Source organism: Rosa rugosa, chromosome 5, assembly GCF_958449725.1.
Source record: "Rosa rugosa chromosome 5, drRosRugo1.1, whole genome shotgun sequence".
NCBI classification, from domain to species: domain Eukaryota; kingdom Viridiplantae; phylum Streptophyta; class Magnoliopsida; order Rosales; family Rosaceae; genus Rosa; species Rosa rugosa.
In genome coordinates this window covers 1,815,519-1,827,178 of record NC_084824.1, presented here as the reverse complement: position 1 = coordinate 1,827,178, position 11,660 = coordinate 1,815,519, and the positions used below count along the sequence as shown (strand labels likewise).

General features: G+C 38.0%; 2 protein-coding genes across 7 annotated transcripts; one reads left to right on the top strand and one right to left on the bottom strand.

Annotated features, from left to right (window-relative positions):
• Positions 1-3,855: 3,855 nt before the first annotated feature.
• LOC133710180 (formin-like protein 8) lies at positions 3,856-6,823 on the top strand. The gene is made up of 2 exons (XM_062136185.1): positions 3,856-5,298; positions 5,392-6,823. The coding sequence occupies exons 1-2, from the start codon at positions 4,202-4,204 to the stop codon at positions 6,695-6,697; spliced, it is 2,403 nt and encodes an 800-aa protein (XP_061992169.1). The 5' UTR covers positions 3,856-4,201; the 3' UTR covers positions 6,698-6,823.
• A 19-nt stretch (positions 6,824-6,842) lies between these two features.
• Positions 6,843-10,516, bottom strand: LOC133710181 (protein WVD2-like 7). 6 transcript variants are annotated; one of them, XM_062136187.1, is made up of 9 exons: positions 10,360-10,516; positions 9,766-9,901; positions 8,882-9,571; positions 8,262-8,780; positions 8,086-8,150; positions 7,798-7,906; positions 7,643-7,711; positions 7,443-7,550; positions 6,843-7,268 (listed from the first exon to the last, which is right to left on the bottom strand). In XM_062136187.1, exons 2-9 carry the CDS (start codon positions 9,805-9,807, stop codon positions 7,239-7,241), a joined length of 1,632 nt encoding a protein of 543 aa, XP_061992171.1. In that variant the 5' UTR covers positions 9,808-9,901; positions 10,360-10,516; the 3' UTR covers positions 6,843-7,238. The 6 variants fall into 6 exon arrangements, with proteins under 6 accessions (XP_061992171.1, XP_061992174.1, XP_061992172.1 ...); XM_062136190.1 differs by having other exon boundaries at positions 9,766-9,884; positions 10,360-10,378; XM_062136188.1 differs by lacking the exon at positions 10,360-10,516 and adding an exon at positions 10,303-10,327.
• Between the last annotated feature and the right edge of the window lie 1,144 nt (positions 10,517-11,660).

Here is an 11,660-nt window from a genome sequence, read left to right as displayed (position 1 = left end):
GTTGGAGAGATATGTTTGCAAGATCTTGTCTGGTAGAAAGAATATTGGAATGGGATTGTGAATTGGACGTGTTTGAAGTGGTTGTTCCTTTGGGTTGGGGGGACTGGGACACTTGCTGCCATGGGTCCTAGCCCTCTCAACTCCAGACTTTTGTCTCGTTGTCCCTTTAAGAGTGGTATGCCTATCATAGGCCTGCCCTACTCTTGTCAAAACACCTTCACACTTCCCGCCTCATAATTGTGTATTACATGTATTATGACCGAAAATATACTAAAATTCATCGCGGTGGGAATTTCATAGTATTTTGAAGTATTAAAATTTTGCGCTCTGTCATATTTATTAAATCAACTTAAAATGAAATCAAAGCGTCAATAATTTCAAAATTATCAATTAACTCAAGCCAAAACCATGATTAGCAAGCAAGTCATACCAAAATCAAACTAAGACGAACAGAACGCACAAATTTGAAGCTGCTAGTCCACCAAATCGCTGAGAAATTGATATTTTTAGCGGAGAGCGATAGAGTGAAATACACCAAATAATTTCAGTTAGAATCTTAACAGGAATGATGGATTCAAAGGGACTCGAATGATCACTTAAATCATATTTTTCTTCCATGTCTCCATTGCAAATCAGATGTAAATTTTTTTCCAAATATGGGTCTAAAGTTGCTTGTTATGCTATAAATAAACTTCAAATCATCACGTTAGAGAGATAAAATGACTATATTAGAGAAGTTTTTGATGAAAAATAAAAGAGAAAATCGCAAAGAGTTTTGAAGTTCTATGTGTCTACAAGAAAATAAGGGTTTAAGATTTGAGGATGATTGACTTGCTAAATAGAAAATAAATAAAAGACAAAAGATAAAAAACAAAAGAAACAAAAAAGAATTGTAAGAGAAGATAGTTAGGGTAATTTGTAAACCCTTCTAGAATATCGGACAAATCATTGTTACTAATTCATCCATCGTGAATCGTTTTTTTTTTTTTTTTTTTCTTGGGTTATGGAGATGGGGCCCAACTTTTATGAAACTATACATATACCCCACAAGAGGGAAGCGTGCAGAGGTGTAGTCTTGCTACAGATCTTTAGATTTGTGAATCAAGAAAAAGAAGATATGGATATAGTGGTTGCGACTTGGGAGTAGTACTCTTTGGCTTTTGGTGTCAAGAAAGGCATCAACCGATTGCAATTGATCGCGGTGCTACCAAAGTAAGAAACAACCAAAAGTAATCAGTGGATGAATTACCCTTAACTTATTCTCAAATCTAGAAGGACCTTCAAATTGTATCATAACACCTAAACAATGATAATCATTTCCACCAAATTAAGATTTTGCTTGAGTGAATTGTTGATGCGCCAATGATTATACTTTAATCAACAACTAACAATCGTCCACCTAGAGATAAAGAATAGCACTTTACATTTTTCCCTACTAATTTGACCACCACGACGCAAGTAAAGATACTTTATAACGATCACTCGAATACATTTTCTTTCAAATAAATGATTTATCAGTGACACAGTCTAAACAACCAAACATATGTATGTTAATTGAATTCACGATCAAAATGCTTTTGTTAGGAGTACATAGTGCACTGTAAAAAGTAAAAACACTCTTCTTGGGTCTTGAGTTAAATTTACTTTTAGCTCAGTCCGAATATTTGTATAGATAGAACCCGGTTTGGTTGCTGGGCTGGGCTTATAGATAGAATATCTTAAAATAGTACACTAAGGCCCAGAAATGGGAACACATGGGATTTCTGCGACGATGGATATGAGTTTTGCATGATGGGTTGGCCCAATCATTATTTGAGGGATAGAATGGATGTGGACAGTGGATGGCATAGAGGTATTCTCAGCTTTGTTTGATTACATCCTCTCTTTTTGGTTTTTTTTTTTTGACTAATTTGACTCCATGAATAGATGGAACTCCAATTTGAGAATCTTAAATCTTTTTAGGTTTTGGGTCCATATCAAAACAGGGAATTTATATATGTTTGGTCAAGGACAAAACAGAGAGGATTAAGGATTTGCACTTCACTCGGTTCTTATGCATAATTGATGTCAAGGGAGCCCAAAGTCAAACGGCAAGACCTAACTCAAAGCTTGTCTTTCGGCTTAGTCGCTTAGATAAGCCTAATTGATGTTACTGGTTAATATTGTCAATTTGGAAGGTGAGATTTCCATTTAGGAATTGTAGAATACCATTTATTTATTTATTAATCATAACAGAAAGGATAACATTTTTATTTTCTAATTAAATGAGAAGAAACTATAAGATGAGTAAATTTTGACTTCCTATATCAAGAGGGATTTTTATTTTCAGGTCTTTGTCATTCATTCATTCATTCATTTTGAAACCACTTAGACTGTTGCCATTCATTCCTTTGCTTCCTGATACTTTTGTATTGATCAAACCATTATATTTTCTGGCTTAAAAGATTCGATTAAGTCATAAATGATTACAAAATACGATCACTTGTAAGAACATCTTTTTCATACTCTTTATCTTGGCTCTTTAACTATTTTGGAAAGCATGTTTGGTTTTTTTTTTTGTTTTTTTTATTTATCAATTTTAACAACTCTACTAGACTTCTAAATTACTCTCTATTTTAACTTTTGGCTATCTCGCTCTTAAATAAAAAGCTAGATAAAGGCTCTCTATTGTTTTTGTTAATTTAATCGATTTATTTTTAGTTATTCTATGTACTTTATAAATACATTTAATTTATTCTTTCTTCATTCATTCAATAATACAAATTTAAACTAGCTAAAATAAAGAGAACTGATGCAGGCGTATTTTAAAAGTGGGTGGTCTAAATAGCTTTTTGGCAATTTCGGCTAAAATTTAACTAAAAAATAAGTAGCATTATTACAGATGCTCTAAGAGCAACTTCAACAGCTTCCTTATATTTTGATTTTACTCTCTTTTAGGAAAAAATGAGCCTTTTTTGCTCTAACAGATTCCCTATAACTATCTCCATTTTAGGGATAGTGAGGAAAGAGAAAACCAAATTCCCTAAATTTACAGCAATATCTAAAATTTTAAGGAATGATTATGGAGATTTTAGAAATTACTGTAAAATAGAGAATCTGTTGGATTTGGAGAAGAAAAAGAGGTTAAAGTTTTGACTTTTGCTTCCCTATAATACAAAAATTATAAGAAAGCTGTTGGAGTTGCTCTAAATGAACCAATTGAGTTGATAGCGTGCTAAACCGGACGTTTCATGACTGATATTTTAACAATAATTAAAGGACTTAAAAGAATGCTAAAAGAAAAATCAGATGATTAATTTGACCTTACCATTTCAAATTTACCATTAGATTTGACATTTCTTCATTCAAATCCAAAATCCAAATCAATTTTTTAATAAATCATTCACTCTCATAGTCTCATCATAAACTTTGGTTGGGGATAAAGCAATGTGTCAATGACTAATGAACCCACAAACTCTTCAGAAACTTCCAATATGAATCATCCAAAACTTGGTCTGTGCGACATTAGCAAACAATTTGGTGATCCACTCTCCTCTATTTTTTCAACAAAATTAGAATCTTATAGCCCAAGGCTGATGAGAAAGGTCCCCGTCAACCTGTAACCAATTTCTTTGCGTTTATATAATCAAACGCAGACGTTGACAAATTATTTCTGCTTTTGTACCCATCTGTTTCAACGTGTGAAACCCAATTCTTCCCTGACTGCAAAAATGATTACAGCTCTGGAAAGTTGATGAGGTCCCTCATTCTGACTTTTTCCTATTCTCTTTTACCATTACGTACAAGAATGAGCATCCGTGTTCGAACCTTTTTGATTATATTATACCAAAACCCTAACGAAGGAGATTGGTGGTATAAAACGCGGTCCATAATTTCTGGTTTGAAAGAGTAAACTGCTCCGTCCTTCCATTTTGTTTACGTAATCTTCGATATTAGTGGGATATTAACTTAATCCTATATGGAAAGGTCTTAAAAGTGGTTGAATGCATGAAAGCCCGGGAAGAAGAAATTTTGGGAAAGCAAAACTACAACAACTAACCACTATTGTTGAAGCTTTCAGCAACCAAACCCCAAAAGGCAGACGACAAATTCATTGAGATCTCCTTCCAACTGATGCCAACCATCCACAAAATTCCAACAACAGTTTCAGTTTCTTTCCCTTCTCTTCATTTCTGACAAATTAAAACAAGAAACACCCTCCATGGCCGGCGCTTTACATCTAATCATTATCCGGCCATGGCTTCTTCTTCTTCTGTTTTGTATTCTCAGTGGTAATTTTTTTCATACTTGCTACGGTCAATCACAAAACATTGAGACTTTCTTTCCTTTTCCATTAACTCCAACCCCGGCGCCGGCTCCGGTTATTCCGATCTCCCCTTATTTACCTCCAGTAGAGTCCCCTCCACCGGAGCCGCAACAGCCTCTGCCGCTGCCGCTGCCGGAAAAGAAGTCTAATGACAACAGCAACATTGCAAAGGCGGCAGCGGCAACCGCAGCCAGCACTCTGGTGGTGTGTGCGGTGGTCTTCTTTTTTGTGCAACGGTGCATTGTTGCTAAGCGGAGGAGGAAGATCAGCGGCGGTGTTATTGGTGCTGGGGCTAATAACAATTCCGGCTCACGAGGAAGCCGTCGTGGTCAACCGGCTGCGGTCAGTGGCAATGAGTTTGAAAGGTATGATGGGAATCTCAAGGGGTTTATTGTGGACGAGGATGGTCTTGATGTGCTGTATTGGAGAAAACTCGAGGCCAAAAACTCGAAAAAGAAGAGTTTCAAGAAGGAGGCGTTGCGAAATCGCAATATTGGAGACGAAATTGATGAGTATGATGATGGAAATGGAGAAGGGACTAGCAGAGAGAATGAGCTTCCTCTGTTTCGAGGCAGGTCTTCGACGTCTGACATTGATTTAGTGCCGGAAGGAAATGATCGGGTTCGGATTGGAAGTATTAGTAGAATGATGGCTGCTAGTAAGGGTGTTGAGATTAATCCAGAGCCAGTGGTGGAGCTGTCGCTTCAGTCTTCGGGTTCCTCGCCTCCACCTCATTCTCCACCACCAACACCACCTCCTCTGCCAATGAAAGCCCCTGCAGTGCCACTACCGCCGCCTCCTCCACCAGTTCCGGCTATGAAGGGCCCGGGACTGCCGCCTCCTCCACCACCAAAGCCTAAGTCAAGAAGTTTGAACGCCTTATCAAAACCAGAGCCAAAGGGGGTGAAGCTGAAGCCACTACATTGGGACAAGGTGAACACTAATCATGAGCATTCCATGGTGTGGGACAAAATTGATAAGGGTTCGTTCAGGTATGTTGATCACAGCTCAATTTTACAATCTTAAACATGTGACAAAGTACATTCGAAGAATCGAAAAAGTAACATGTTTTTTGCTGCTTGCAGATTTGATGGAGACCTTATGGAAGCTCTTTTTGGAACTGTTGCCACTAATCGGAAATCTCCTGAAAGAGGCACTGGTTCATCGTCACAAATTTGCATCTTAGATGAGAGGAAGTCTCAGAACTTTGCAATTGTTATAAAATCATTGACCATTTCTATCGAAGATATTCTTGATGTGCTAAATGAGGGCAGAGGTTTAAGTGCTGAAAATCTCGAAAAGCTTGCTAGGATTGCCCCAACTGAAGAGGAAATAGCCCAAATTCTTGCGTACAATGAAGACCCTACAAGGCTTGCTGATGCTGAATGCTTCCTCTACCACATTTTGAAAGCTGTTCCATCGGCTTTTACTCGACTCAATGCCATGCATTTCAGACACTACTATGACCAAGAGATTGTCCAACTCAAAGAGTCTTTACAGACAATTGAATTGGGATGCAAGGAACTTCGAACTAGAGGACTGTTTATGAAGCTGCTAGAAGCGATTCTCAAGGCTGGAAACCGAATGAATGCAGGAACTTCGAGAGGGAATGCGCAAGCTTTCAAGCTCAGCTCTCTTCGAAAACTATCTGATGTTCGAAGTAGTGATGGGAAGACTACTCTTCTTCATTTTGTTGTGGAAGAAGTGGTGCGGTCTGAGGGAAAACGGGGTGTTTTGAACAGGAACCATAGCTTGAGCCGCAGCGGCAGCGGCAGCCAGAGCAGTAACGGCAACATGAGCTCTGAGCAGAATGTAAAATCGAAAGAGGATAGAGAGAAGGAGTATATGATGTTAGGATTGCCAGTGGTTGGAGGCATCAGTTCTGAGTTTTCAAATGTGAAGAAGGCAGCAACTATAGACTATGACGGCTTTGGAATCACTTGCTCGGCTCTCACTAAACGAGCTGCGGAAACTAGAGAACTAGTACTCCAATGTGAGAAGGATGGTGGTGGAAGATTTGTTTTTGAGATGAACGATTTTCTTGAAGATGCCGAAGAAGAGTTAAAGGCGATGGCAAAAGAGCAGAGTAGGGTGATGGAATTTGTGAAGACCACTACGGAATATTACCAAGGAGGAGCTTCAAAGGAAAAGGGGTCACACCCATTTCAACTATTTGTTGTGGTTAAGGATTTTCTAGGCATGGTTGATCAAGCATGCGTGGAAATATCTCGAAATGTGCAGAGGAGGAAGGCAGTGACGGCAAGTTCAGGAACATCAACGTCACCAGACTCACCGCCATCAAGGAACCCTGTAAAGTTTCCAGTCTTACCTAAAAATTTCATGTCAGGAGCCTCTAGAAGTAATTCTAGTGGATCAGATAATGATGTCTGAATTGGTTTTCATTCAATGTATAGATTACAGAAAGTAGGATTACAATCAGAAATGTAGCCGAGTGGTTTCTGATATTTTTTCTTCATATAATTCTTTGGTCTGAAATTTATTAGAATATTGTGTACACTTGTATAAAGCGTCCAGATTTCTGCAAACAGCTCTAGATTTTGTAACTATCTGGGACAAATAGTCTCACAGGCACAAATATACAAAAATGTGTACATAACATTTTCTAAATCTGAATACTATTGGGACAATTGAAGGTAACTGAACCTCTGAGCTCAGTGAGCTGTTTCTTATCTTGAGCAAATTATTAATATGCCCCATCTCTAGATAAGGTTGATAACAGAAGCACTCTGTGCTACTCATCCAGATATACAGATTGTGACTCATTATGACCAACAGCTAAGCAGTAATATCCAAGCATGGACCATTCATGAGAAGGATATTCCTTCATATGTGTCTCATTCTTCTCTAGCTTCTTCTGAAGTTGACTTGTTTCTCAGTAGATGATGATAACCTTTGACATAAGAAATTTGTATCACCGAAGCGTTTCTTTCTTAGGACCCTCCTGCATATACCATAATCACAGTAAATAACCAGACCAGCAACTTCAGAAACATAGTGACTAAGTAACTCATCATACAAATTTGGACTGATGGTGTTAATGCAAGCATAAATCATACTTTGCTTCTTGCATATGCTGATCATATGATAGGAACACAATTAGGATACAGTAATATACCTTTTCTAGAGTACTTTTCGATAACTTTTGTCCCCGATAAGAATCAGGCGTTGGTGTAGCCTTGAACTTAAGAGTCTGTCTTAGCTTTATCTCTGCCTCCTTTTGCTCCTGTGTCAAGAATACAGTGCTGAGAAATGACATTTCAACTTCTTTGGAATTCTATTTTCTTATTTTTCTTGTTACTTATTTGTTAATCATACCTTTGACTTTGGCTGGAAGTGTGCTCTCTCTGTATCTCTGGCATTGGGTTTCGCCAAGTTGTTTGTTAACTGAAAAATATTGGTAAATGAGATTATAAAAATCTATGGCTAATAGATTAAAACATGTTGAAGGTGTCAAAGCAATTGATAGATACCTCCTTCCGTTTCTCTGCTCTTTCTTCACTTCTCAGGCCAAAAGATGATGGAGCAGCCTTGGCATTTGTTTTATCCTGATAACTCGTTTTGAGTGACCTATGACAACAACTAATAGTTATTATTAATATTATCTATTAACAAAAGGAGAGAACAATGCAATTATAAAGTAATCGAGACCTAATATAGGGAAAATCCATGAATCAACAGTGTGGTATATACACAGATGTAATAACATTGGACTAGAAAATCCATCCATCAACAGAAAAGAGTGAAATATAGAACATTACCCTCCAGTGTCTTTCGGCAGAGGCATAGGAGTGGAAACCTTTGGTTCTTTCGACTTTGTAGGGAGCTTTTTTTTGATAGCATCAAATAAAAATCTAATGTTAGATAAGCCAACGCCAACCCTTGTTTAAATGTTATAGGTAGCTGAAATTGGGGAAGGCAGATAAAATTAACATACCTGCATTGGTGCTGAAGGTTTCTCTTCATTAGAGGATTTCAATTGGTTGACACTGTTTTGAAATGTCTTGAATGCTCGTTTGACAATGTCCTTATCACCCATTTGCTCCATAATCAAAGATTTTCTAGCTGTAACCACAGTTTCTGTAGCTGAATCAGACTTTTTAGGATTGAAACTGAGTGACATGTGCAGAGATTTAGGAGGAACTTTCTTGGTTTTTTCACTTGACTGATTTGTGCTCCTAGTTAAAGATGAACCATTGGCCTTCGTTACTGAGGATCTTGGTGCAGATTTTGCTCCGATAGAAGCTGATATTGGCTTTGACACACTAGGGGTGGTATTCTGCAGTATCTTTGACACTCTAGGGGTAGTATTCTGCGGTATCTTTGACACTCTAGGGGTGGAATTCTGTGGTAACTTTGACACTCTAGGGGTCGGATTCTGAGGTGTTTTAGTCATTGGTGAAATTGATTTCTTCTTGGCCTTTGCCACTGTCCTCTCCTTGCTCACTGGAGTAACCTGTACAATGGAAAATTGCAAAAGATACAGAACATCAGACTAATATTGTACTTATTAGCAACCAAGATTATCTAAAAGGATTGAAGTATAATGTACTTCACCTTCTGAGATCTCTTCTGAAGATCGAACCTCGCTTTTTCCTCTTTAACTTCTGGAGCATTGCCTGTATCACTGTCCAAAGTCTTTGGAACTTCCTGTATTGTTTCTTGAGTGTCAGCAGTGATGGTTTCCACTTCTTTTACCAAAACAAGTTCTTCTGGTCTGTTCAGCTTTGGAGTCTTCGGACTAACCACTCCGCTATCAGTTTCCTCTATTTCTCTACCCTCAATCGATGATGTTTGACATTCCATAGTGAAAACATCCTCATCATCCTCCTTGAGATCTTCCACATGAGTACTGCTCATCCCATTCTCTATATTGGGCTCTTGACTATTTGCTTGAGCACTAGTTTGACTGGTAGCTACATCAATTCCATAATCCGTACCACAACAGATCTGATCTCCATTATTTTGATCATCTGACTTTAAGGGATCATCATCTTGCATTTGCTTCTCTTGTTCCAGAAGCTCCTCGGCTTTTCGAGCAGCTATCCTCTTGTAATGAGCTTCAAAATAAGCCCTTTTCTGAGCTACCGAACCAGGAGTAGCACACTTCTCAACTTCTTCCAAGTACTTATTTGGCGAAAATGCCGACCATTTCTCCCAAGATAATGAATCATTCTCAAACCTACCAAATGAAACCGACACTTCCAGAGAAGGATTTGATGAATCTGTACCAGCTATCTCTCCCATCTGTTTATTTCATATAGAAACCAAAATCCAAAGCATATTCTTAATCAAGAACAAATCACAGTACCCAAATCTAGCAATTATATACTGAAACAATCATAACCCAGAAAGCATAATCTTCAAAAGACAATAATTGCAAGCAGATTAAAACAGATGGGTCACTCAAAAAACAAAATCTAAGGACAAATAAAGCGTACCTTATCAGCATCTTTTGGAAAACCCACTATTGATTCACCCATTATTGATCCGAGACTTGAATTACCAGAGAAGAACCGGTGCCTTCCTTGTCTAGTGTGGGCATATCACTCGCCCCAACCTATTGGATCACACGCACTGAAAGAAAAATCACAATAAGGACAAAAAGGAAAAGACTTTAAAAATTGCCAAGAATAATAAAATGGAAGAAACATGTGCATGTGTACTCTTTTGCTTATTTTCTATACCCTAGCATTTTCACTTTACCTTTTCACTGCTTTCTGGTTCTTCTGGAAACTACCCAACCCAGTCATCAAAACAAGATGATGAAATTAAAAAGCTAATCTTAAAGGCTTAAAGTTGCGAAGACCCACATAATCTTCCCAAAAATGATTTAGCTTTTTAGAACTACTTGATGATCCATGATTGTAAAACTGAAAAAGATGCAATATAGAAATGAAAAATTAAGGAGGAAGCAGAGATTAGATAGCTTTATAATGGGGGTTTAAGACATTAAATAAACAAAGATATATACCTACCAATCGTTAACACAAGTTTAACATTTGTGATAGGAACAAGCTTTTAATATATGGTACCTGTGGATATCTCATTCAGTGCTTCACAGAAAGACCTAAAGAAGTTGAAGGCACTGATCAGAGGAGGCATGAAAGGTGAAGAAGTTAAGGAATGGTCCTGTTTTGAGAGGAAGAGGACAGTGGAAAGACATGATAGTGAAAGTTACATGTGACAGGTCCTAAGCTCCCAATGCTAATAATTATTTGTATCAACTTGGGCTGCCTGTGGTCCCTAAGATTGAATTGGTTCAACTCAACTATCCAGAAGACATTGCACAATAAAAGCAAGAGCAACGGTGCCGTTCAACAATGAAGTGGTGGCACATACACCAAGCCCAAGAAGCCCGTAAATAACACAGTCGGGAGAAGATTTTGAGTCAGGCGATTGATAAGAAAAGAATACGGGATAAGTGTAACAATATTTTCAATGCTTGTTTACGTGACCTATTGTATTATTAGCTTCTCATATTAATTTAATAGTCTGATAAATTGATCCGACCGTCTAATATAAAATGTTTTTTTTTTAAATTAGTGCACGTTAGTTGTTTTCGATAAATAATTTATTTATGTCTACAATTAATAGTCAATAGACACACTAAAAATAACGATTAACTTTTTTTGAGAGAAATGAGGTCAGTCTTTATTGAGGAAAAGGAAAATTACAAATTACAAGCTTCAGCTGCTAAAGCAGCTTGTAAGAAGGAAGGTGCAGAAAAATAAAAAACCTCATTTGGAATTGAGGGGCAAGAAGCTGCCATAAGATGAGCCATCTTAATTGCACTCCTTTTGGTATGCACAACTTGCAAATTTGGGTTAGCAGCCAGAGTAACCCCCAAGTCTTCATAAAGACGTCTCAACACTGATGTATTGACCCCAACATGACTTACCAACTGTTGCTGCACTAAGAGTGAATCAGTTTCAATCATAGCAGGCATAAAAGCCTGTTCAACCACAAACTTCACAGCCTGCTTACAAGCTTCTACTTCTGCATGCTCTAGAGAGATCAAACCAACCAACGGCTTCCCACCACCGGCAAGCATAGTACCCTGCCAATCCAGTATAACAAAACCTCCACTTCCTGTCTTCGTAGCATGGTGAAAAGAGCCATCAACATTAATCTTAAACCAACCTATTGGAGGAGCTACCCAACGGGTCACCCTTACTCCTCTACTGCCAGTTCTACTCGATTTCATTGCCATCAACATCAATATTTAGGGTTACCTACTTACGTTGGAAGGAAGAAAACAGCTACCTTTCAATATATTAAGGAGAATCTAGCCAAGAAGGTGGCTAATTGGCAAGGGAAGTTGTTGAGTGGTGCA

Coding starts and splice junctions, on each gene's coding strand:
- LOC133710180 (XM_062136185.1), top strand. CDS start 4,202: ATGGCCGGCGCTTTACATCTAATCATTATCCGGCCATGGCTTCTTCTT. Junction 5,299..5,391: donor ATTGATAAGGGTTCGTTCAG/GTATGTTGATCA, acceptor TGCTGCTTGCAG/ATTTGATGGAGACCTTATGG.
- LOC133710181 (XM_062136187.1), bottom strand. CDS start 9,807: ATGGGTGAATCAATAGTGGGTTTTCCAAAAGATGCTGATAAG. Junction 8,781..8,881: donor TTCAGAAGAGATCTCAGAAG/GTGAAGTACATT, acceptor TCCATTGTACAG/GTTACTCCAGTGAGCAAGGA. Junction 7,551..7,642: donor ACTTCCAGCCAAAGTCAAAG/GTATGATTAACA, acceptor TTCTTGACACAG/GAGCAAAAGGAGGCAGAGAT.